This window comes from Chroicocephalus ridibundus, chromosome 2, assembly GCF_963924245.1.
Source record: "Chroicocephalus ridibundus chromosome 2, bChrRid1.1, whole genome shotgun sequence".
Classification (NCBI taxonomy): Eukaryota; Metazoa; Chordata; class Aves; order Charadriiformes; family Laridae; genus Chroicocephalus; species Chroicocephalus ridibundus.
In genome coordinates this window covers 58410544-58434498 of record NC_086285.1, presented here as the reverse complement: position 1 = coordinate 58434498, position 23955 = coordinate 58410544, and the positions used below count along the sequence as shown (strand labels likewise).

General features: G+C 45.4%; 1 protein-coding gene across 1 annotated transcript in view; it reads left to right on the top strand.

Moving 5' to 3' along the window:
* The window catches only part of LANCL2 (LanC like glutathione S-transferase 2), a 39896-nt gene extending 19293 nt beyond the window's left edge, over positions 1-20603 (top strand). The window contains exons 3-9 of the mRNA XM_063325631.1: positions 1926-2133; positions 4534-4681; positions 5175-5321; positions 9793-9975; positions 12090-12266; positions 15601-15673; positions 17452-20603. Coding sequence (XP_063181701.1) covers positions 1926-2133; positions 4534-4681; positions 5175-5321; positions 9793-9975; positions 12090-12266; positions 15601-15673; positions 17452-17567 — 1052 coding nt within the window. The 3' untranslated portion in view covers positions 17568-20603. The remainder of the gene's footprint in view (positions 1-1925; positions 2134-4533; positions 4682-5174; positions 5322-9792; positions 9976-12089; positions 12267-15600; positions 15674-17451) is intronic.
* Positions 20604-23955: the final 3352 nt, after the last annotated feature.

Genomic DNA, 23955 nt, shown 5'->3' with positions numbered 1-23955 from the left:
AGTCCCAGGCTTTGGGGAAAGTAACGGGGAAAGAAGAAGGCTTCCCCTGGGTTGAGGAGGATTGAGTTGAGGGATCAATTAGATATTCACTAGTCCATGGGCCCCAATGGGATGTACCCGAGAGTGCTGAGGGGGCTGGCGGAAGTCATTGCTGGGCCAATCTCCATCATCTTTGAAAGGTCCTGGAGAACACGAGGTGCCTGAGGACTGGAGGAAAGCCGATGTCACTCCAGTCTTCAAAAAAGGCAAGAAGGAGGAGCCGGGGAACTACAGGCCAGTCAGCCTCACCTCCATCCCTGGAAAGATGATGGAACAGCTTGTTCTGGGCGTCATCTCAAGGCATGTGGAAGAAAAGAAAGCTATCAGAAGTACTCAACATGGATTCACCAAGGGGAAATCATGTCTGACTAATCTGATAGTCTTCTATCATGGCATGACTGGATGGATAGACGAGGGGAGGGCGGTAGATGTGGTCTACATTGACTTAAGCAAGGCGTTCGACACCGTCTCCCACAGCATCCTCATTGGGAAGCTTAGGAAGAGTGGATTAGATGAATGGACAGTAAGGTGGATAGATAACTGGTTGAAAGACAGAGCTCAGGGGGTTGTGATTAGGGGCACAGAGTCTAGTTGGAGGTCAGTGACGAGTGGTGTTCCCCAGGGGTCAGTACTGGGTCCAGTCCTCTTCAATCTATTCATCAGTGACCTGGATGAGGGGATAGAGTGCACCCTCAGCAAGTTTGCTGATGACACAAAGCTGCTGGGAGGGGTGGCTGACACACCAGAAGGCTGTGCCGCCACACAGAGGGACCTGGACAGGCTGTAGAGTTGGGCAGAGAGGAACCTTGTGAAATTCAACAAGGGCAAGTGTAGGGTGTTGCACCTGGGGAGGAATAACACCATGCACCAGTACAGGTTGGGGGCTGACCTGCTGGAGAGCAGCACAGTGGAAAGAGACCTGGGAGTCCTGGTGGACAACAGGATGACCATGAGCCAGCAATGTGCCCTCGTGGCCAAGAAGGTCAGTGGCATCCTGGGGTGCATCAAGAAGAGTGTGGCCAGCAGGTCGAGGGAGGTCACCCTCCCCCTCTACTCTGCCTTGGTGAGGCCGCACCTGGAGTACTGTGTCCAGTTCTGGGCTCCCCGGTTCAAGAGGGACAGGGAACTGCTGGAGAAGGTGCAGCAGAGAGCTACCAAGATGATTAGGGGACTGGAACACCTCTCTTATGAAGAAAGGCTGAGGGATTTGGGTCTTTTTAGTCTGGAAAAAAGACGGCTGAGGGGGGATCTTCTCAATGCTTACAAATACTTAAAGGGTGGGTGTCAGGAGGATGGGGCCAGGCTCTTTTCAGTGGTGCCCAGACAAGAGGTAATGGGCACAAACTTGAACATAGGAAGCTCCATCTCAACATGAGGAGGAACTTCTTTACTTTGCGGGTGGCAGAGCACTGGAACAGGCTGCCCAGGGAGGTGGTGGAGTCTCCATCTCTGGAGACATTCCAAACCCGCCTGGACGTGTTCCTGTGCAACCTGCTCTAGGTGACCCTGCTTTGGCAGGGGGGTTTGACTAGATGATCTCCAGAGGGCCCTTCCAGCCCCTACCATTCTGTGATTCAGTGAGTTCTTCACCAAGCATTGGTGCCTGTGTCATGAATTGCCTTTGTTCTCTGCAAATTGTGAGTCTGCCATTGGCCTTCAGTCTCAAATTTATTTTTTTTTTACTTTTGTCATAATCCAAATTGAAATGTAGTAAAAACAGATGGCCCGATTCCATCCCATTGCATGAGCTAGGACCCTTGACTGACATGTTTTAATTGCCCAAATACCTGTTTGCATTTGAGTTACTGGTTCAGACACACTGAAGAGGGGAATGTGATATACTTTGAAGGACAACTAAATGAAAATATCTCTCTTTCATGCTCCAGGTATTGCCCTCTTATATCTGCAACTGTACCGTGTCACGAAAAACCAGAGCCATTTGCAGCGATCTCTTGACTATGTGAAGAGAATCCTTCGGAATCTGAATGGCAGAAGAGTTACTTTCCTCTGTGGTGATGCTGGGCCACTGGCAGTGGGTGCAGTGGTTTATCACAAGCTGAAAAACGACAGTGAATCCAAAGAATGTGTTGCCAAGTAAGTGGTTGATGGTGGAAAAAGCCATGCCCTTCATTTGTAGAGAGCATTGGTTCAGTAACATTAGCAAGTGGAGTTTTGGAGGACAGGATTAAAAAAAGGGGACACTTTCTCCCCTGATACATTTTCAGTAGAAGAATACAAAATAGGCTTTATCTTTCTTAAAGCTGGTTTACACTTGATTCATCTTTAGTGGGTTATCTTGAGTTCTCTATCGCTGTAAGAACAGGATGTCCTGGGCATATCTGTAGTGCATGCACGTTTTGCTTTTGTCACATTGAAGTGATATTTAACAAAAGGCACACACTTGTCATCAGCAATATGTAGTGCTTGTGCAGTATGTGATACTTTCTGTAAAGGGTGGGTCTTAATTGTAGATTCATTACAAAACATGTACACTGCAGGGATCTGGAAGCATCCAGACAGAAACATGGTACAACAAATTGATATGTAACAAAGCTTTAATAAAACAAAGAGGAGGTATTTGCTGAACCGTCAAAGGCATTTAATTAGGTCAGAGCGTATGAAGGATAGCCTGAAAAAATTCCAGACCCTTTCAAAGTAATCTAAATGTTACAAATGTCTTGAGAAATCCAATTTAGATGTAGAGCTTCCTTGGAGAACTAACTGTCTCTTTGCTGGTATGGAGTTGATTGCTGTCTTGGCGAGGGCTGGAAGCACTGGAGCCCTGTGGGGTTTGCATTCGGCATTAGCAATCCACCTGCTAGCAGTCCAGCAGCATACCTTGGGCTGCCAGAGTTTGCGGACTGGTCTTGTGTCCTCATCTCCATTCTGGTTTATATTTGGAAATGTGATTGATCTCTATCTAATCTGGAATCCTGGTGCACTTAATCTCTGCTGCTCTTCCTGAATGAATATTCCAGTTTTGAAATGAGTGATTATTTTGAATGAATAATCCAGTTTTGAAAACTTTTGAAAAGAGAGGGATGCTGGAGAGGAGAGGGACCTGGAACTGGGAACTCAGTCCCATCCTCCCTCCAATCTCTTCCCTCTTTCCCTGCTGCTCAGCTGGGCCTGAGACCGGCCATGGAAGTGGATCTAATCCATAACTAGTTGTGGAGCATTTGAGGTTGAGAAATTGTTACCAAAAACCTTAAGACAGAAGTGTGGAAGTGATTAAGTGAAAAGTTTGGGTTTTTCTGCTTTTAGATCTGGCAGTAAACTTGGGCATGTCATTTTGGATGCAGCTAGGAGAGCAGTGTTGTTGTAAGGCACGAAGCATGAGCATAGCAAAATAAGATTAGCAATAAATCTTTTAGTCTCGCCTCTGCTTGGAAAGTCACTTCTAGGAGGAGGATTGACAAGGAGGTTAGTTTGATTATTTGTTCCTTTTCTTCCTTTTTTGTTTACAAATATATTCATGACACCAGCTGAGTGGTACATTATAGATGTCAAAATGTAATCTATGATTGCACTTTTAACTTTTTACCTTGTAGCTGTCCAGTTCTATGACTCGAATAATAAAACTTAACAGCGGACAGTTTAACAGAAAATATTTTTATTTTTTTTTTGTGAGTGGCTTTTCCCTAGTATTAAGCAGTGACAGCATAAACAAGCCATTGAAGTCAGTGTTTTTGCTCCAGCACGATGGTAGTGCTAACATTTCTGCTGAGTAATAGCTGTTGGGGGCATCTGGGAATTGAATTTAGTCTCAATCCAGATTGTCTTGCCCCCTCCTCCAATTTAAAATGTAATCATCTCCATGGTTTCATCTAATTGCCAATTTAATCACAAAAGGTAGGAAGAGACAGGGAGGGAGTGGGCAGGAAAACAGATCTCTGCTCCACCTCAACTCTAATGCAGACTGGTGGAGTAATAGTAGGGTGTCTCTTTGGAGCAAATGAGAGTTGCGATGGAGAGCCCAAGGTTGGTTTTTTTTTGGTCGCTAAATGCAAGCAAAACGTTGTGCATAATAGCAGTGGCCTTTTCAAAATTGAGCTGCTAAACATTTGAGACGACGTGTTGTCTAGGGAGGGGGAGAGCTGAATGGTGGTGTTGGGTATTTTTGTTTGTTATTTTCCTCTTGTACGTCTCCAATTAAGGGTTCTTGCTTAGCTGAAATTCCCACGGGCTCTGTGTGGTGCTCCCTATTTGTTGGAGCAGTCCTCCAGCCTCATCCAACCCACACCCTGCACCCATATATATGTTTCCGTCTGCACAAAAACCTGACAGTTGCACTGATACTCACCTGGCTCTGGCTCTGAGTTGCCCGTCAGGGATGGCAGGCTCGCAGAGCTCCTGTGTGTAAACCTGGCAGCCAGCTGAACTGGGGATGACTGAAGGGAGGTGGTGGGGCTTTGGCTTCTGGTTTGATTGGTGGCTTGTGCAATACGTAGTTCAGTATGGTCTCTCTCTCCCCACCTTCCTTGTCTGATACAGGTTGTTGCAGCTCCAAAGGACAGTCATAAGCACAGATGCTGAACTTCCAGATGAGCTGCTTTATGGCAGAGCAGGTTACCTATATGCCTTGCTGTACCTGAATACTGAAATCGGTCCAGACACTGTCCCACAGTCTGTTATCAAAGAGGTAAGGTACTTTTCTCTCTTCAGTGCCACAACATCAGTGAGGTTGAACTGCAATCGGTCCTTCACGTAATTCAAGGGATTAAGAGAGGGATGCTGGAGAGGAGAGGGACCTGGAACTGGGAACTCAGTCCCATCCTCCCTCCAATCTCTTCCCTCTTTCCCTGCTGCTCAGCTGGGCCTGAGACCGGCCATGGAAGTGGATCTAATCCATAACTAGTTGTGGAGCATTTGAGGTTGAGAAATTGTTACCAAAAACCTTAAGACAGAAGTGTGGAAGTGATTAAGTGAAAAGAAGGAGAATTAAGTGTGGGGAAGATGCATGACTGTTCTGCAGATACCAGAACCAGAGAAGGCCGGCCTGGAAAAAAGTGATTAGAAATATTTATGTATTAAATTTCTACTTTTAGAAATATAAGGGATTCCATCATTTAGGAAAAAATCCATTTCTACCTCAACACTCAAGTCCAAATGAATTGGTGTGTTATTTTTCTTAGGTAATAGATGCTATTATTGAATCGGGGAAAAACTTTTCGAAGGAGGAGCGGAAAACAGAGCGTTGTCCTCTGTTGTACCAGTGGCACAGGAAGCAATACGTTGGAGCAGCCCATGGAGTGGCTGGGATCTATTACATGCTCATGCAGGTAAGAGCATCTTCTGTGGGCTGGGGTGAAACACCATACCTTATTTTGCATCAGAAGATCTTATCCTCGGCTTTCATGCTTGTGCAGTGTTGTGCTGGGTCAGGGTCTCACAATTTGGAGTTAGACTCTGCAGCACAGACCCGTGCAGAGATGCTAGTTCAGGCCCTGGTAGCAGAAGAAAACTGTGACTCGGGTATCCTCGCATTACAGTGAATTAACCCTTGAGTTCAGAGCACTAGTGTTCCAGGCGCTGAAGTTTCCTGTCAACAGAGACAGTGAGGTGCCTTCCCTCATCCCCATACCTACTTCTTCTGGTGCCTGCAGTTAGTCCAGCTAAATATTTGCTAACTCACCCTCCATCACTCTTCAATTTTTCTTCTCTTTTAGCATGAGTGCACCACTGATGCCTTCTGTCCTCCTGCCCTCCATGCCCTTCCTCTTTTCTCCGGTGACTTTTTTTTTCTTTTCACTCTTGAAGCTTTTGTAAGACTATCCTTAATCACACATTAGTCTTCAGTATGCTTTTATTCTTTAGATGTTCTTCCTCTTCCTTATCCCCCCTATCTCTCCCCCAAAAATCTGATGTTCCTTAGTGCGTTTCTGACCCTTACTCTCCTCTTTCTGTTGTCCTGAGTGAGATTCCTCTCTTCTGTATACCTCCTCTTTCCCACACTTAAATCCATTCCGCCTGCCCTGAGATTCTCCAATAGGACCTGTGTATCTTATTTCTGTTGTACAGGCTGGAAAAAGAGCCTGAAGATTCATTACAGAAGATGGCCGTAGAGCTGCAAATTTTGTATTGTACCTGTTTCTGGTTTTTAAAGGCACTGCCAGTCGAGGCACATTTGTAAATGTTAATTTTCTTACCAGCTCACGCAGAATGACTTTCCTTCAGGCAAGTGGAAAGACTGTACGTCCTCGCAGCCTGAAGCTGCATACAGATGTTCACTGCAGAAGTCACTGAGCTGGTATTTGGTGTTGCCACTGCTCAGACATTCCTCATTTGCAAAAGATGCTGTGAGTTCTCCCCATCTGTTTCACGTTAGCTCACACCACTTCCACTGGTAGCTCAGACTAAAGCTGCTGACTCTGCTGTGGAAGTGGCTATTGCTCTGCTACTTGGCGGCATGTCTTAACCTAACTACAGCCATTTTCTGCAGTGACAATCTCAGTGGGGCCTCAGGCTGCTCTGATTTACTGTGCCTTTGTCATAGAACCATAGAATGGTTAGAGTTGGAAGCGACCTTTAAAGATCATCTAGTTCCAACCCTCCTGCATGGGCAAGGGACACCTCCCACTAGACCAGGTTGCTCAAAGCCCCATCCAAACTGGCCTTGAACACTTCCAGGGATGGAGCAGACACAGCTTCTCTGTGCAGCCTGTTCCAGTGCCTCACCACCCTCACGGTTTAAAACAGTTGCCCCTCAACCTATCAGTTCACTCCCTGATAAAGAGTCCCCCCCCATCTTTCCTGTAAGGCCCCCTTTAGGTACTAGAAGGCCGCTATAAGGTCTCCCGGGAGCCTTCTCTTCTCCAGGCTGAACAACCCCAACTCTCCTAGCCTGTCTTAGGAGAAGGGGCTCCAGCCCTCTGATCCTCCTCTGGACCTGCTCCAGCAGGCTCTTCACTTCCTGCTTGTTTCAACAAGGTGGTCCACCCTCTTTCAGTTCCCTCATCTTCCTGACTTCCATTTTTCCTTCCCTGGCTCTGTTAGATTTTCTGAGAAACATCCAGTCCTTTAAAGTAGCCTCTTTAAAGGCTCCATCCTTCATTTACTGAGGTTCAAGGCTGATAGGAGAAATAATTGCACAGTGCTTTTTGGTTTAAGTAAAAGCTACTCTGTCTACAAGTTAAAATCGTAACTAACTTTTCCTTTACCTGTAATTGCTGCTTTTAAGAATTACCACAAAGCCATTGTTTATGCAGCATTAGATTACTGTCTTTTCACTGTACATTAAATATTGTGAGTCATGCAGAGTTGAGTCATCCACTGCAGAAGATGGCATACTGGAGTCCATCTTTTCCCCATCCCTCCCATGCCAAATGAGGAGAATTTTTCTGTATTTTCAGCAAAGAATTCAGGAGATGGCTTTTTGAGTGGTTGTTTGATAACAAAAAAGGGGTGTCCAACATAGCATCTGAGATGTGAAGGTCACTGATCATCGTTTCTGTACACCTTTATGAGCAAATGTGTATTGCCGGATTTATTTACAAAAGTCTAATGGAAGAATAAGAGCACAGCGGTGTTAAATAACTCATCCAGGATGTAGAGGGAGAATGCTGAAGTGAAAGCTAGGAATCTCTAATCCTAGCCCCTTTCACTAACCCTGAGGCAAAAATGTCTGTTTTCATATCATTGCTTTTGTCCAGAGAGTCAGGACACATACCTGTAGGTTACTTTTCTGCTGTTGGTGGTAGATGCTGGGAACCTCAGCAGCTTGTGCAAAGAACTCACTTGTTCTCAGATCTTCTCAGAAGCACAAGGTGAGAAGGAGATTTGTAAAGATCTCTGCTCTTCTTGGGTTTACCTCCCAAGAACAGACATGCTGGACTGGGCTTGCCTTGCACAGCTCAAGACTGAAGGCATTTATTGCTGGTGCCCATCTGCTTTGTCTTCTGCCGCAGGGGTGCAGCGTGAAATCAGAGCCCCAAAACAAAACTTCCCCCAGAGCCTCCCTACCCCACAGGTCAGCATCTGAGTAGGGGCTGATCAGCTCCAGGGTGTTCTTCATGGTAGGTTCTGTATTCAGGTGTACTTCTGATTAGAAGCATGAAGGTTTCTGTGCCACTCAGAAAAGTGCAGAGGTGGAGTTTGCTTGAGGGACCTGGTAGGTAGATCTCTGGCAAAGCTTTCCTGGCTGAGGTTAAGGACAAGAAGGACATGGACCTGTTGGAGCAGGTCCAGAGGAGGGCCACGAAGATGATCAAAGGGCTGGAGCACCTCTCCTACGAGGACAGGCTGAGAGAGTTGGGATTGTTCAGCCTGGAGAAGAGCAGGCTCCGGGGAGACCTTATAGCGGCCTTCCAGTACCTGAAGGGGCCCTATAAGAAAGCTGGGGAGGGGCTGTTTGCAAGGGCGTGTAGCAATAGGACGAGGGACAATGCTTTTAAACTAGAGCAGGGTAGGTTTAGATTAGACATTAGGAAGAAGTTCTTTACAATGAGGGTGGTGAGACACTGGAACAGGTTGCCCGGGGAAGTGGTGGAGGCCCCATTCCTGGAGACATTCAAGGCCAGGCTTGATGAGGCTCTGAGCAACCTGATCTAGTTGAAGATGTCCCTGCTTACTGCAGGGGGGTTGGACTAGATGACCTTTAAAGGTCCCTTCCAACCCAACACATTCTATGATTCTATGAAACAGAACCTTTTGGTTTCTTTCAGGTTACTGAAAATACAGCTATTGAAAGTCTTCCTTCATTTGGCTGTAAGACTGTCAATTGTAGCAGTGTGCTCACCTATTAAATGCAAATGTGCCGGAGCTGGTGGGAAACAGTGAAATTGTATGACATCGAGTCAGCAACAAAGACAAGTTATTTAAAAAAATAAGCTCAGTTATTAGGCGCCTCTAGGCTCCGGTTGCTACAGTTGTTCCCACAGCTTGCAGGAATTCCAGAAATTGTGTAGGCTGTGTAAAAATAGAGAGCTCTGTTATGAAAATACTGTAAAATGGGCTGGTAGAGGAAGGGCTGCCAAAAAAGAACAACTGCAGACCCACCAGGTACTCAGCTTCTATACCTTTACTTACAAGGAGCATGCAGGTTGATGGATATATTCTCTTTTTGGCAAGGATGTACACTAAATAGAACAAGAAAGAAAATTCAGAAGAGCAATCTAAGGATGAGTTTGCAGTACAGAGATATTTAGCTACCTGGAGAAGTAGCTATTGCTTCTGAAATTGGAAATGCAGATTTATAGCCCATAGCTTCAGGGAGGTTTTTTTTATGATGGAAGACTTCAACGTTCACAAACCTTTGCCAGCTATGCCGCCACATACACTCTTCTTCATTTATTCGGAAACAGGACAGGTTTGTCTATGTTAGTTATCTTTAAAACAAAATGTGTAACCCATTGTGTTTTAAGTGTGTATTATGAGCAAGGTAGCTACAAAACCATCTTTCTCCTGTGAGTGTTCTCTCTTTTTTAAGGTATAAAGAGAGGCCTGGGAGTCTTGAAATCCATATTCTGTTCTCAGTTCTTCCATAGTCTTTCTGTGTCACCTCCAGTAAGACAGGTAATAACTTGGTGCCCCAATTTCTTTGTCTCTACAGTAGCTGTAAAAATGCTCTTCACAAGGGTATTGTAAGCAGACATTAATTAAGTCTGTATGAAGTGATTCAAAGTATTTGGATCAAGGGCACATATGTAGGATACTTGAAAATAGATCATAGAATTAGTACTGATACACAATTCGTTACTATTTCTGTTTATGGTTTTGGTGGTGTTTTTTTTTTTTTTTTAATGTTTTCTTTAGCCAATTGCAAACGTGGACCAGGAGACCCTGGCAGAGCTGGTCAAGCCAAGCATTGACTATGTGCGACATAAAAAATTCCGATCTGGGAACTACCCGTCGTCACTGAGCAACGAGACTGACAGACTGGTTCATTGGTGCCATGGTGCCCCCGGAGTCATCCACATGCTCATGCAAGCTTATAAGGTGAATCATTCTGTGTTCATATAGACCTCTATTTTTACAGAGAGACCTGTACGAAGGCCTCTCGGATTGTAAGGCTCGCATTTTACATCTTTCTGGATCGAGACTTTCAAACCAGAACCCTAGGCTAGGCATCTAAAAATCTCAAAATAGGTATGTTTGTAAAGAGGAAATAAGTGGGTAAAATTGCTTCTCGGGGTGTTAGTAGTTACCAGACTTTAGGCTTTCTTGGAAAAGAGTCACGTGTTTAAACAATTTGATATCAGAGTCCTGGGTGTGAGAACATTGACCTAAATTCTTTGAATCTTTATCCCAAGACTTTGAAGAATTGTGTTGGTTTTCAAAAGCGTAGGTTATTGTGTCTTACCAACGAATGTCTTCCATAAATCACTCCATTATTAAGATATAGCTCTTGAGAACTTAACATCAGAGCAAAGATCCCAGGCCCCTTCTAGGGCATAAATGTAATCGCTGAGCTACCACAAGCTTACGGTTTGCTCTTATCCATCCTTAACTAGGTTTGCGCTCGCGCCCTCTCTCTCTCTCTCCCTTGTGTTGTGCACTTCTGATTTGCATGACATTTGAAAGTGTGCCATTTAATTAAATCTATGCAAATTGATTCTTGCTTTCGACAGCACTCCTTGGCAGATTCCCTCCTTGGCCTCTGGGTGGGCTGATGAAATGCAGGCTTGGTTTATGGAATAATTACTCATGCAGCTACCTGAAATGTGAACTGTAAATCTCTTACAGCATTGATGAATGTAGCAGCAGTCATAGTTGCTTTTTCTTTGGACTGTGGTAGGAGGTTGACTTGACACTGCAGACCTCTTCCCACCCTCTCCCCCTTTTCTTTATCAATGCGATGCTTTCCCCAGCACAAAATGCTTTGCAGGAGATAAGAGGGACAGGGCCAAGTTCCGTTTAGCGGTCTCCCTTCTGGCCTCTTTTTGTGTTTAAGGTGATGGGGCATATGATGCTTTTCTTTTACTCTTTATATTCCGCTTTTTGAAGAAGCGATAAGAAAATCAGAGTATGTTTTGCTGGCTATGCTTTCATACCAAGCGCAGGGACTTGCAATAACAGGCAGAAGTGTTTGTCCTGGAAATCAAATGCTGTTGCCAGCCCTTAATTTGAAATGTTACAGCTAAGTAGCTGACAAACCCTGTTTAGAGAGAGGGACTTTCTTTATCAAGCTTGTGGATTTAAGAAACTTGCATGTTGCATGTCTATTACCTTATGAAATAGCCTGGCAGGGAATGCTGTCTCTAAAGGACTCAGTCTACAGCAGCGCATTAATTACTGGTTTTTTAATTGGTGTTTTTTGACTTGCTGATCTGTAGAATGACTTCGACAAAGGGGAGCAAAAAATTAGCTTTATAAAGGTGGAAGTCTGGTGGTGTTCAGCTAAACTACTTGCTTTTGTTTTCTGCTCTCTTGGTGGTCTCTCTGTTCAAAATGCACTTCAGTTGCAATAAACTTTGCAAAATTAGTCCTTTGCCCAAACTGGCTAGTGCTTCTGAGTATTTACAATAGAAATACTAATCAAGGTAATGGAGTGTTCCTACTTGTACTTGTGACAGAGAAAAGAGCCCTGTGCTACACAAAGAGATATTCTTGTGCATTTTTCACATGGAAAGGAAGGCAGATGGTGAGTAACTAGGAAGAATTACTCAGGAAGACCAGGACCTAGCCCTTTGGGACCAGAATTGATGACCAGTAGCCTGTGTTACGTTTCTTGGAGGCAATAAGTACTTTTCTGTATTTCAAATCAAATGGTGTTGTGGTTTGGGAATGGAGGGGAGAAGCAAAAAAAGACCATGTACCCTTCAAATAGATTATAGATTGTAGAACCAAGGGCCTTGACCTTGAGTTTTTTCCTTTGGGTCCTGATTTCAGAAGCCAAAACTTGAGAAGTTCTTTATTTTTCCATGCAGGAAAAGGAGAAACAACTTAGAAAAGAAAGGCAAGCCTATGATGAATGGATTATTAAAATTCAAAATAAATTGTATATGGAAAAACCCCCACACCAACAGCGAAACAAAATGAAGCTGGACCTGAGAGATGTTTTCATTAGAACTTCAATTTATGTGTATTTATTCTCTGTTTTCATTCCACAGACTTTTAAAGAGGATAAATACTTGAAAGATGCTATGGATTGCAGCGATGTCATCTGGCAGAGAGGTTTATTGAGAAAAGGGTACGGGATCTGCCATGGTACTGCTGGCAATGGCTACTCCTTCTTGTCTCTCTATAACCTAACTCAGGACAAAAAGTACCTCTACCGAGCTTGCAAGGTGAGATCTGCAGCATCCCAGCAAAATTACCGTTCCCTTTCATGTCATAATGCCCATACAAGAGTAAACTGTGATCAGAGTAGGCTGTTGTGTGCTAGAGCTGGAGCTGGCTGGGTGGGACAACGGTGTCCTGTCACTTGCTCCCCCTCACTCACACTTTGACTGGACGTCTTCAGCTGTGTATGTGGGGCACGCACCATCTTAATACACAGAGTGAAATGCACAAATGTTCTGTAAGGGAGGAGGGACTAAACACGTATTCAGAAGAAATCAGAGTCTGAAAGTCAGCCTGCCTGAACAATAACAGACTAATGTTATGTGGTGCTAATTATTCCATCGAGACATCCACTGTCGTCTTCAGCTCCTCAAGCAATACTGTTTGTAGTCTTCTGTAATTATTTGTTTTCAGACTAGTGTCTGTTTGGGGCTTTTAGAGCTCTGAATTGCAGTTATTAAATTGCTCACTCTAGATTTTTTTTTTTTTTTTCATTAATGCAAATTGCAGAGAAAGACACACTCAGAATTTTTCCATTGGAATTGTCCAGGTTCTGCTGTCAGCTGTGTTAATGCTAGCAGTTACCAAAGGAGAAGGCTTTCTCAGCTTCTCTTTCCTCATCTCTTAAGACTTTTGCTTTGTTTGGTTTTGGTTTGTTGGTTGGGTTTTTTTTTTTTTTCCAGCTTAATTAATGGATATTAGGTTTCGTATTGCATACATAGCTATTTAGCAGAGGCCTTTTTAAAAGTATTGTAATGGGAAATTTGATGAGTTGCTTCTTAGGTGCTTTCAGATGAGCACTGGCCACATGTAAAGCTACTGTGTTCATCTCCATGGTCAGCCTGTCATGCTAGCAGAGCTGCTTGTCTCACCTTACATTTACCAAAGCATCACTCCATGAGGATGCCGGTAGGCATACCTGCATCTAGAGAACATAATAAACCGCTATCACTTCCACGGCAAATGTGTGACTTTCTTACGCGTGGAGTCACCCACTGCTGATGTTTGAGCCACAGCACCAAAACCAGCGTTGCTGTCGGCCGCTCCCTGTTGAGCTCTCCCCCATGGGGATGTACTCCATGCTAGTACACCTTCTGTGGCTCTGTGCCGTGTTGGCAGCTCCTCGTGGTGCTGCATTTCTGGCCCAGGAGAGCCCTGATGTTCTTCTGTACCAAGCTAGAGAAAAGCAAACATATTTGTTTCAAAGCCAAAGGAAGGAAGAGACTCAGTTGCGTACCTGAAATCCCTTTGGGAAGGAAGATGTGGCACAGTGGCCGAAGATTACTTGCTGGAGGTGCCCAGCAGGTCTGGCAGCATATTTGCAACCATTCTGCATTTTAGCATCTCCGGCATTCACTCAGGCCCTTCAGGCTCTTGGAGGGAAAATCTTGAAACAGGCAGAGGAATTTGCTTGTCTAGCATTCTTGAAATCTTTCCGTTTTGAGCCAGAGCACGCAGGGAAGCAAACATGCAGTTATGTTGGTACCTAAAGGCATGTATCTGAGAGAACTAGATGGCTCCCCTCCCGGGGTGTTTGCTCACACCGAAAACATGAGGCCCAGGGGAAGGAGCCTGGCCAGGAATCCCTGGTTACCTCTCAGGAGCTGTGAAACTGTTTCACAAATGAACCAGAAGAGCTTGAAGGGCTGTGGCTCACAGAGACCCCTGGTTTGTGCTTCTCGCTTTCGCTTCGCAGCTTTTCTCCAGCATTATCAGACAGGCTCCCAGGAGGCTGAGCCACTCCTAGCTGGCTTGTGAGAGGAGAGAGGGGCTGTGGCATCCTGGGCTCCGGGCAACAGAGAGCATCCGAGCCCTGTGCCACTCACTCAGCATTGTGATTAAACCATTGCTGACGGCAAGCACAACCAGTCTATGTGACAAATAATGGCAGATGTACTCCTGCTAGAAGATTTTTATTTTTTTTTTCCCTTGGTTTAACAAAGATATTAGTGTGGCATACTGGATCTGTGAGTTGTGCTGAAGCTATGAACTTGTAATGTTGCTTGGTTATGCTTCAGTAGCCTGGGGTGCATTTTTTTAAAATTTCTGTTGCAGTTCCCAAGCCGGCAGTAATAATAAAGGCTAGTATGCAATAAGATGTGGATGTTGCAAGAATTGATTGTCGTTTAGAAACAGGCCACAAACATGTTCAGTCCTCACATGTAAGACAAGATTACATGGCAAATTAAACCTTGGTTTGAAGATTTATACTCAGGGGGCCCAAAGATGTTTCCTCAGTTTTCAATAACAGTGTGGACCACAATGTTTGTGTGTTTTTTGCTGGGTTTCCTCAAGACATTCACACACATGCACACACCTTTACCAAGAAAAGAGAAATCCATCCCCCAATAAAGGTTTCAACAGAACAGAGTAGGGGGAAGAAGGGAGGAGATGCCCCCCTTTATCCTTCTCTTGAACAGACTGATGGCTCTGGGGGCATCCTCACATCCAGTGAATAAGATGATCCGTTTGCTAGCAGGTTGCCCAAATTGCAGGGTGAGCCGGGAGAGGCCTCTCAGTTCTTTGCTTTGCAGGAATCTTCACGCTGTATTTTGAATAAGCAGTGGTTTGCTTCCAAGCACAGAAGTGCCGGGGGAACTTGTGCCCCCCTGTATGCTCTGGGGAACCGTAAAAGAGAAATAGATGGTTGCTATTAAATTGATCCAGATGCGGTTCATAAGTCGTGTATGTCTCGTGTAGCTGCTGCGGCAATGTTGAGCAAACACAAGACAGACACTGGTAACTCGTTCTAATGGTATTCCATCTTCTGCAACAAAATATTGATGACCGTAATAGTCTAACTATTTATAACGACTTTTCATAAGGCTTGGGGAGAGAGAATAAATAAAACTAAGTAATGACAGCTAGAGATTTAGTACTCTTAAATTGGTGCATGGAAGTGAAAGAAAAACAAAATGCAGTTTACTACCCCGAGTCCTGAGCACGTGGATAAATTAAGCACCAAGACAAATAAGAAACTGATACTATAGTATTAGAAAAATTTTGCCCTTGAAACTGAATATATATGTTCTCGTAGCATTTTTCATTGCCATGTAGAAGGGTTGATTTACAGGAAACAGAAGTTAAGTACAGCCCACCTAATTATGGTGCTGTGGAACTGAAACTCGTGCTGTGGAAATACATATCCTAACACTTAACTGCAGCCTTGTCACGGTTGAAGTGGGACAAGTTGATCTGGGACAGTGATTTCTGTGTTGTGTCTCTGCTTACGCTGTTTTACATTTAGTACCTATTAAAGATATGCAGATGCTCAAGCTTGCATGTAATAGTCTTTAATTGAAAGTAAAATATTTTTTTTTGTTTTAACGTTTTCCCCAGTTTGCTGAATGGTGTTTGGAGTATGGTGCACATGGATGTCGTATTCCTGACCGACCTTATTCTCTCTTCGAAGGTAAAGTGTTGGTGTTGCAAATGGTATTGTATGATACAGGAAAGAAGGGCAACCTTGCAGTTTTGGCACGTGCTTAGGAGTTGGGAAATCTTTGGTGGGTTCCTCTACTATTAAAAATACACCCACCCCCTACCACCACCTCTGCCTAAAAGAAGGTGGGGGAGACAAAAGAAAATCATTCACTATCACAACTTGAACTTTTGATTGTGTTTCAGTAGTTTCCAATATAAAGCCACCGCCTCTGTCGTTCTTGAATAAAATTCTGCTGTGCTGATGCCTCTTGGCTGAAAGCCTGAGAGCAAACAGAAGTCTGGGCAGCAGTTTTGTCACAGGTGTTGCTGCAGAGGGCCAGGGCAGAGGAGCAGCTGTGGGTAGAAGGTCTGAAACTAGTTGCTGGCTTGTCAGAATTAGGGCTTCTCTGCTGCAGTACTGAAGCAATGAAAAGCTACTTGTAGTACGAACCCAAATCACTTGAACAGAAAAGAAACACAGAGTTCTCAGGGGCTTTTCTGTCAGTTCAAAGATGTTCCTAAATACTTTCCTAGACCTTTGTATTTTTTTTTTTTAATTCGTAGTTTATTTTCTATTCCTTATCTCATCCTTATGTTTGAGAAATACAGTACCAAGGAATCACAGACCCAAGTAGGACTTACTTAAAGTAGCGCTGCTGCTTGGTGAACAATGAGCCTAGTGTGCCACCTATCACAAATACGTGAAATTACAGCAGACCGAATAGGATTATTTTACAAATAAACCAGTCCAAGGTGTGAACACAAGAGAGCAGTAGTTACATGCATCCCTCCTAAATATAGAGTTATTGTCTTAATGTTTAAGGGAGAAAAGCGTAAGTATTCTTATTCCTGAGAGCTCCCTTGGATGCACTTGTAGGCCTACAATCTGTTGTGTAAGAGCACTGAGATTTGTTGAGAAGGTGCAGTAATGCCAACAACAGGATGATTTGTACTCTAATGCTGACATACTGCTTTTATTTTAGTTTTTTAATGCCCGTGACTTTTTTTTGTTAGAAAAATCTCGAAGTCTCAAATTTGAGACAAAAAAATCTTGATTTTGGGCTGGTTTTTTTTTTTTGTAGCTAAAATCGTGTGTGAAGTTGTCTGGTTCCACATGTATGAGCACATGTTCAGTGGAAGTTGCATGTGCATCTTACAGGATTGTCTTAATCGTTTCATTTGCATCAGATGCTGTATTTCAGGAAGGTTCCTTTGTTTGTATGTCCTTAGCCATTGATAAAATGGGATTTTAACTTGACCATAAAACTGAACTTGTATTTGTATGCTGTCCTGCTGTAGGGTGCCTCTGTTGTGTGTCACCCTAAGAGTTTCACTAGGTGATGCTGGTGGTAGTGCTTCAGGCTCTGGACGACTTCTTTATGAATAGCAAACAAATGAATCTGTACATCACAAGTACAACGAAGTTTTGCCTTTGTTTTTTAACCAGTGAAATGACGAGCAAGCGCTGCTCAAATTCTGAGGGATGGTCCAAATTGGGATTTACTTTTTCTTAATTGAAGTAGGATTGAGGTTGTGCAGCTGAAAAGGTGGTAGCAGAGAGATCTTGGTTCTCGCTTTTGATCTTTTCAAGTGAAACTTGGTTTCCTGGGCAAAGTAACATGAGCTGGCCTTTCTATAGGCCCTAAGTTCACCTGTTCAAAAAAAGATCGAGTGAGAGGTGTTCAAACAGGCACGGTTGCCTTTGCTGTTAGCTGCGCTATTTTAATGTCAAAGATGCACAAAGATCTCTTTCTCGTTATGTTTTAGGCATGGCTGGAGCAATTCACTTCCTCTCAGATATTTCAGTACCGGAGACTTCCCAGTTTCCAGCGTTTGAACTTGGACCTCAAAGGAGGGAAAACAAAGTGGAACAGGACAGCTAAAAGATCATTTTGAAAGGAAACTGATGCCAAAAGAGATGAGACTGTTTAGTGCCTCTGATCCTGAACTAACTCGACCCTGAACCGACGGATGGATAAACCCCTTTTCTCAACCCCCCGCCTCCAAGGACCATGAAGTCATTAGAGCATGAACAGGAGAAGCCACACTTAAGTTCAGTTAAAGTGATTGATACCTTCAGACGTAGGACAAGAGAAGTCAAGTTTTGAACTTTCTCTCTTCTGTTGTATTTGTCTTCTTCAGGTCTTTGACATGCTCTGCATGTGTATTGGTGTTGTCTGTTGATTCGAGTCTTTTGTTGTTAGCAAAAAAGCTGGTCTCTGTGTGAATCTCTGTCCTGTACCTTCGTGCATGACTCTTAACAGCAGTGTGGCTTTCTGCAGCGTGGTTACCCAGAGAGTTCCACCTTATGCCAGAGAGTTTGCTGCAGGACACTGCCCAGCTTCACTGGTGAGCTGGCAACTTTAAAAAGAGATGAAAAACGTTTTTATGTTCATATTTTTCTGCATTTTTCTCCATAGTCCCTACAAGTCAAGGTGGTGGAGATGAGCCTTTATTGATGAAGAGGTATGAGCCCATCTCAGTTTTCAGAAACTCGGCAGGTTAGAAGGGACTTGACTTGGCCTTTTGCTGCTGTTGTGGGAGGTTTTTTTGAAAGCTTGAAAGAGAGGCTCCCGTTGATACCTGCACCTGGTTAGCGTGTTAGGCACTTACAGCAGGGTGGAGATGCTTGTCCCCACCTCTGCAAAGCCCCATCCCATGGCATGACCTTAACAAACTGAAGATGGAGTCACCCACACTAACCTCCCACTGCCGCCACGAGCAGAGCAGGGACAGCGTAACTGTGCTTCTCCTCTCCTGTACATGGATTTGTAATAAACCTGTTCTGCAGCATCTAGTAAGGGAGGGCATCAGGGCAGTTTCTCATGCTGGTAACTCAGGATGACTCTTGCTTCTGAACCAAGGCGGTGATTTCTTCTGGGCCCTTCCCTCCCTCTCCCAGCCGCGCTGCATTTAGCCCGTATAGTACGATTTGAGCGATAAATACCAGCTGCTTGTGCAGGCTGCAGAAGATTAATAAGCAATACGAAACCATTGCTAGAGGCTGTAATTGAAGTTGATTTCATCATAAAATCCAAACAGAAAAAGCCCTTTGCCCTTCGTTTTAACTGTACTGCTAGTGCTGTGCTTCCCCTTGTAGTGTGGTGGGGTTGTGAATTACTAAACCTGCCTCCAGATGCTCCTGAGCATCAGGCTCTTGGTTTGGGAGAAGTGGGACATGCTGTAAGTACACCTACAACAGGCTTATCTGTTCCAGATAGCAAGTACGCTTACTGCTGGGGAAAGGTAAGTAAGTGTAGTGCACTCTCACTCGCTCGGGCTCTGTTGTTATCCTTCCCCCAGGTCTCCCTGTGCTTTGTCATTCCAGCTGCTTATTTTAATTGATATCTTCCATCAGGTGCGAGTGTGACCTTTCAGGCGTGCATTGGGATATACGTGACCCACGGGACATCTGCTGAGCGCCAGCATTTTGCAGTCAGGCTTGGAGATGCATTGTTGCTCCTGCATAAATCTCCGACCGGTAGCGGGTGACGTCCTTGAGCTTTACAGTGTCTGTTGCCAAATCCATTGGGACGTTAATCTCCACACTCAGTTTTGCTGGGCAAGAGCAGCAGTGCCAGTGCAGGGACAGCTTAATGTCACAGCGTAGCTCCTCTGCTGGTTTGTCAGGTAGGACTAAAACATGGGAGCAGCGGGAGAGACTTTTCCACCCCTCTGGCAAAGGGCGGAAGATGAGGCGGGGGGGGGCACCGAACCCAGCCAGGGATGAGGGAAAATGCTGAAAGGCAGTGGGGAATGAGGGAAGCAGCCTGACAAGTGGCTGGGGTGAAGCAAAGGGGAGCAGAGCGGCAGAAAGCGGAGGGATCAGTGAGGAACAGGGAGAGCAGGTTACAGGAGGCAATGCATGGACTCTAGCGGTAGAGACCATCTCCGATGAGGTGTTCTTCCCTGGCAAGCATGCAAAGGTCTAACACTGTGTTTCTGTCTTCAGCCTGTGGATCACTGATCCCTAGCCAGGGACAAAACTGGTCCAGGGCGAAGTCTCACAGAAATCCTAGCAAAGGAGGTAGACAGCAGTCCTGATCCTGTTTCACATCACCCCTACCCGGTTTTGCCTTCCCTTGCGCTGTGACTGCAGAGCGTGTTTGGTGGGTTAACTTAAGGGAAGGGGCTTGCCAGGTCTGCAGGAACAGAAACCACAGGCCTTGCCGGCAGATGCCAAGCATGTGTTGTACTGACCGCTTAACTATAAGGGGTCGGCAGGCAGGTATTTTCATTCAGTTATTATGTACATATATGCCTTTTTGGCTGCTGAGCTTGGAACGGCACCTGTGGGAGGTGATTTTTTTGTCTGGCTGGAGCCCAAGGGGAATTAAAACTTGCTGATTTAAAAAATACATAGGTGTACGCACACTTAGAATGGCTTAATACTGAGCAGATCTCCGAGATGCTTGAGCGCACCCATCGAAATAATGAACAAGTCAGCTACCAGCTCTTTCTGTACCATAGCCAGCCTTCTGCTGCCGTGGGGGCTGGCACCGTCTTTCTCCGCAGAATCCTCTTGGAATTGAGAAAGACTGGAAATTTAAGGTATCAAGTCGGGAAGCCTCTGACAGCGCATCTGCCTCGTCTTCCTGATGTGACTTTCCCCATGGCTCCTCCTTTCCATTAGTCAGTGTTGTGCTATCTAGGTGGCCCATTAAGAAAAGATATTGTGTGAAGGTGAAAAAATGGATTTCACCAAGGCATTGTTTTCAGAAATCACATCAAACTAAAAATGTGGAAAATGTCTTAATATTCCCTGGTTTGCTTCGTCTGTGTGTAATAGTCCATCTGTTGCAAAAAAGCAGTAGTGTTAAAAATGGAGATGCTCTTCGGGCAGAAAAAGAGGAAAAAAAATAAATGCTGATGTTTTGTTCTTTGGCTTTATTAGTAAAGATCAAGCTATGTGGTGGTAATTTGCGTGATTCTTTTTTTTGCTGTACTCCTTCCTTCCCTCCAGCCCTGTGGCGATAAGCTGTCCCACCGCTGTGACTGCTGATCCGCCTCTCGATCTCATAGTCCTGCAGGGTGAAACGCATGCCAGAGCGTGGGCAAATTTTTGGGGTGTTTTTTTTTTCTTTTGTTTTTTTTTTTTAACCTTCACCTTTTGGTGGCATCAAAGACCTCTTTACTGCTGCTTCTCTCAGGTGATTTTTGGTGTACATTGCTTAGTACAAAGCGTTGCTTTCCTTTCTGGTCACATGGGTGCTGTTGAACAGTTTGCAGCTAAAGCCTGATTCATAACTAGCTGGTTTTTAAGGACACATGTATGAAATTTCATCTGTTTTCTTGATGTTTTTCTCTAGCTGGGCTTTAACAGAAGAACACTTCAGGTATGCTGCAGGCAAGGAGCAGTATTTCCGTTTCACAAAGCCCCGTGTGCCACTCGGGGCCCTCTGCCACTGAGAGCAACTCTTGCTTTTTTTGATTTAATAGCATTATTTCTGGGCTGGAGGTAGGGACCTGAAGAATATCTCTATAAATTTATTTTCCTTCCTCTCGTCAAAGCTGTAGTTAGATAAATAAATGGGGGCTTCTCTAGCACAATAGCTCTCAACCACCAAAGTACTGTTGTCTGTAAGTAACGTCAAAATAGGGTAGGATAGAAAAGTGGGAGGGAGCACGTGTGCTTCGTGTCGGGTAATAGCTATGCCTGAGCCCTGTCGCAGCAGCTGATGCAGCAGTCTCTTTCCTGGTGAAATTGTTCACTTTCCCCCCATTTGTTTTCATGGGCTTTGTGTCGACTCCCAGGTGCAGGAACCCAGTCTTTGCAGGGAGCAGCGGGGACCTGGCTTTGGCCACCGCTTCTCTTCAACAGCTACATGTGGGCTGCTGTAAATCCAGCTGTAACGATTAGATAAGCTAGGGTTAGGCAGCAGGTGATAACTGTATGCAGAGTGACATAGAGACAGCCAGAGACACCTGTCCTTGTGCCTTCTAGAATCATAGAATTGCTGAGGTTGGAAGGGACCTTTCAGATTATTGAGTCCCACCATCAACCAAACTCTGACAAAACCCATCACTAAACCATATCACGAAGCACTACAGCTGCCTGCCTTTTGAATACCTCCAGGGATGGTGCCTCAACCACTTCCCTGGGCAGCCTGTTCCAATGCTTAAATAACCCTTTCAGTGTAGAAATTTTTCCCAATATCCATCCTAAACCACTCCTGCTGCAACTTGAGGCCACTTCCTCTTGTCCTATCGCCTGTTACTTGGGAGAAGAGACCAGCCCCCACCTCTCTACAGACTCCTTTCAGGTAGTTGTAGAGAGCGGTGAGGTCTCCCCTCAGCCTCCTTTTCTCCAGGCTGAACAACCCCAGCTCCCTCAGCCGCTCCTCACAAGACTTGTTCTCCAGACCCCTCACCAGCTTCGTTGCCCTTCTCTGGACCTGCTCCAGCACCTCAGTGTCTCTTTTGTGGTGAGGGGCCCAAAACTGGACACAGTACTCGAGGTGGGACCTCACCAGTGCCGAGTACAGGGGGATGATCACAACATAAAGCCAAAATAAGACATAGGTGCAGCTAAGCAGCTACCTCCACCTGCAGGGGGTGGGTGGGAGGGCTGCTTAACTTGTCACTGCTCCCTCTGCTTTCTCTACTGTCCCCTTCACCTCGCAGCACTCGGCAGCTTGGGACAGTGGCTGCCGGTTGGGCCTCTCCTGTTTGATAGCGTCATTATCTAGCAATTGCTTTGTAGAAACTGCCTTATGCTGGATCTTCCCCTGCATGCTGTCTCTGGAGTCATGTCCCTGTCAGAGTACAAACAACTGTAACATGCCAGCGGCAGGGCATCGGAGGGGAGGGTCCCACAGCCACAGGGCCTGCAAAGACATCCTGGGCCATCCTTCTTGCCCACTTAATTAGCAGTGACGCATTAGTTTAGACCAGAAAAAGAAAAATGGGGGATTAAAAAAAAAAAAAAAGAGAGAAAACAGTAAGGCTTTGCTATCTGACAAGGTGTTTTGTTTTCTGGGCTGACCTGTGTGCCAAAAAGTGGCTTTTTTGGGTGGATGCATATAAAACTTAACACATCTGAGGGCTTGGGGGGGGGTTGGTTTTTTTGGTTTGTTTGAGGTAGAACCTCCTTTGCTTCTTCACGTAGTCTGAAAAGCTTGTTGGAAAATATAGTCGCAGCTGTTTGTTTCCACAGCAGTGTAAGTGGTCACGGGGCTCCAAAGAAAAGGAAAAAAAGCGAAACACAAAACCACCTACAAAACAAACAAAAAAAAGCTTGTCAACTACAGTATCTTTTCACCAAGTGATAACGAATGCCTGGCAGCCCCAAAGGGAAGTGGCAGGGTTGGTACCCTCCTTGGGTACCCCCCTTGGGGGCCTATCTGCAGCACAACTGCTGAGGCAGCCTGCTAATTACTGGGAGGAGGCACCGCCGGATAGTGCCGCTGACATTTGCCCCTCTCTCGTGAGCCATGGGGCACCCAGTCACAGCAGGGAGAAGGCGGTGGAGGAGAGATGCGAGAACAAAAAATCCCACGATTATTCATTGTGCTGCTTTAGTGGCGTCAGCTCCCCCCGCGCCGCCGTGACGGTCTCCCTCGCCCACAACCTGTCTCAGGTGCCCTGGGCCCGACAGCAAGTGCCAGGGCTGTGCAGTTGCTGGAAGGCTGAAGAAGAAAGAAGCAGCAAAACTTTATGAACATAATTCAGCCATTAATATGGAGCCTTCCTTCAACAGCATGGAAGGCAACAGGCACCTTGGAGGGAAGGCACCTTGTGGGAAGACAACTTAACTTTCCCGGGAAAAAAAGCAGCTCCCAGGCTCAGGAGATGCTCTGGCGACAGCCAGCCCTTGCTTCAAGCGTGAGCCTGAGGCAGCGAGAGCCGTGTCAGCGGCGGCCGAAGGGTGAGCTTTAGCCTGATTGCTGAAAGAGGCTTTACAGCCCTGCTGAAGGACAGAAAAGCAATCCCCAGTGCTGCGTTTCGGGGGGGGGGATCATCTTGAATGAACCATCACTTTCGGGCTGCAGGGTTGAAAGGAGATGTGTGGAGCATACAAAGAGGCGGGGGAGCTAAAGGAAAGGAATTCCCAAGGCCTCCTGGCACAGGCAGGACACAGCATCTGCAGGCTGGTCCCATGATCATGGAGTCGCTCTGCACCCCTGCTTACTCCTAACAGTAGCTAGGTAGAAGAAGATGGTATTACAAGAGTGTTCTTCCTCTCCTCCCCACTCAAACCACAGCAACCCACCAACAAACCCAGGCTGATAACCAACGTCTGCATAACCCCCTGGAGCTGCCCACAGACAC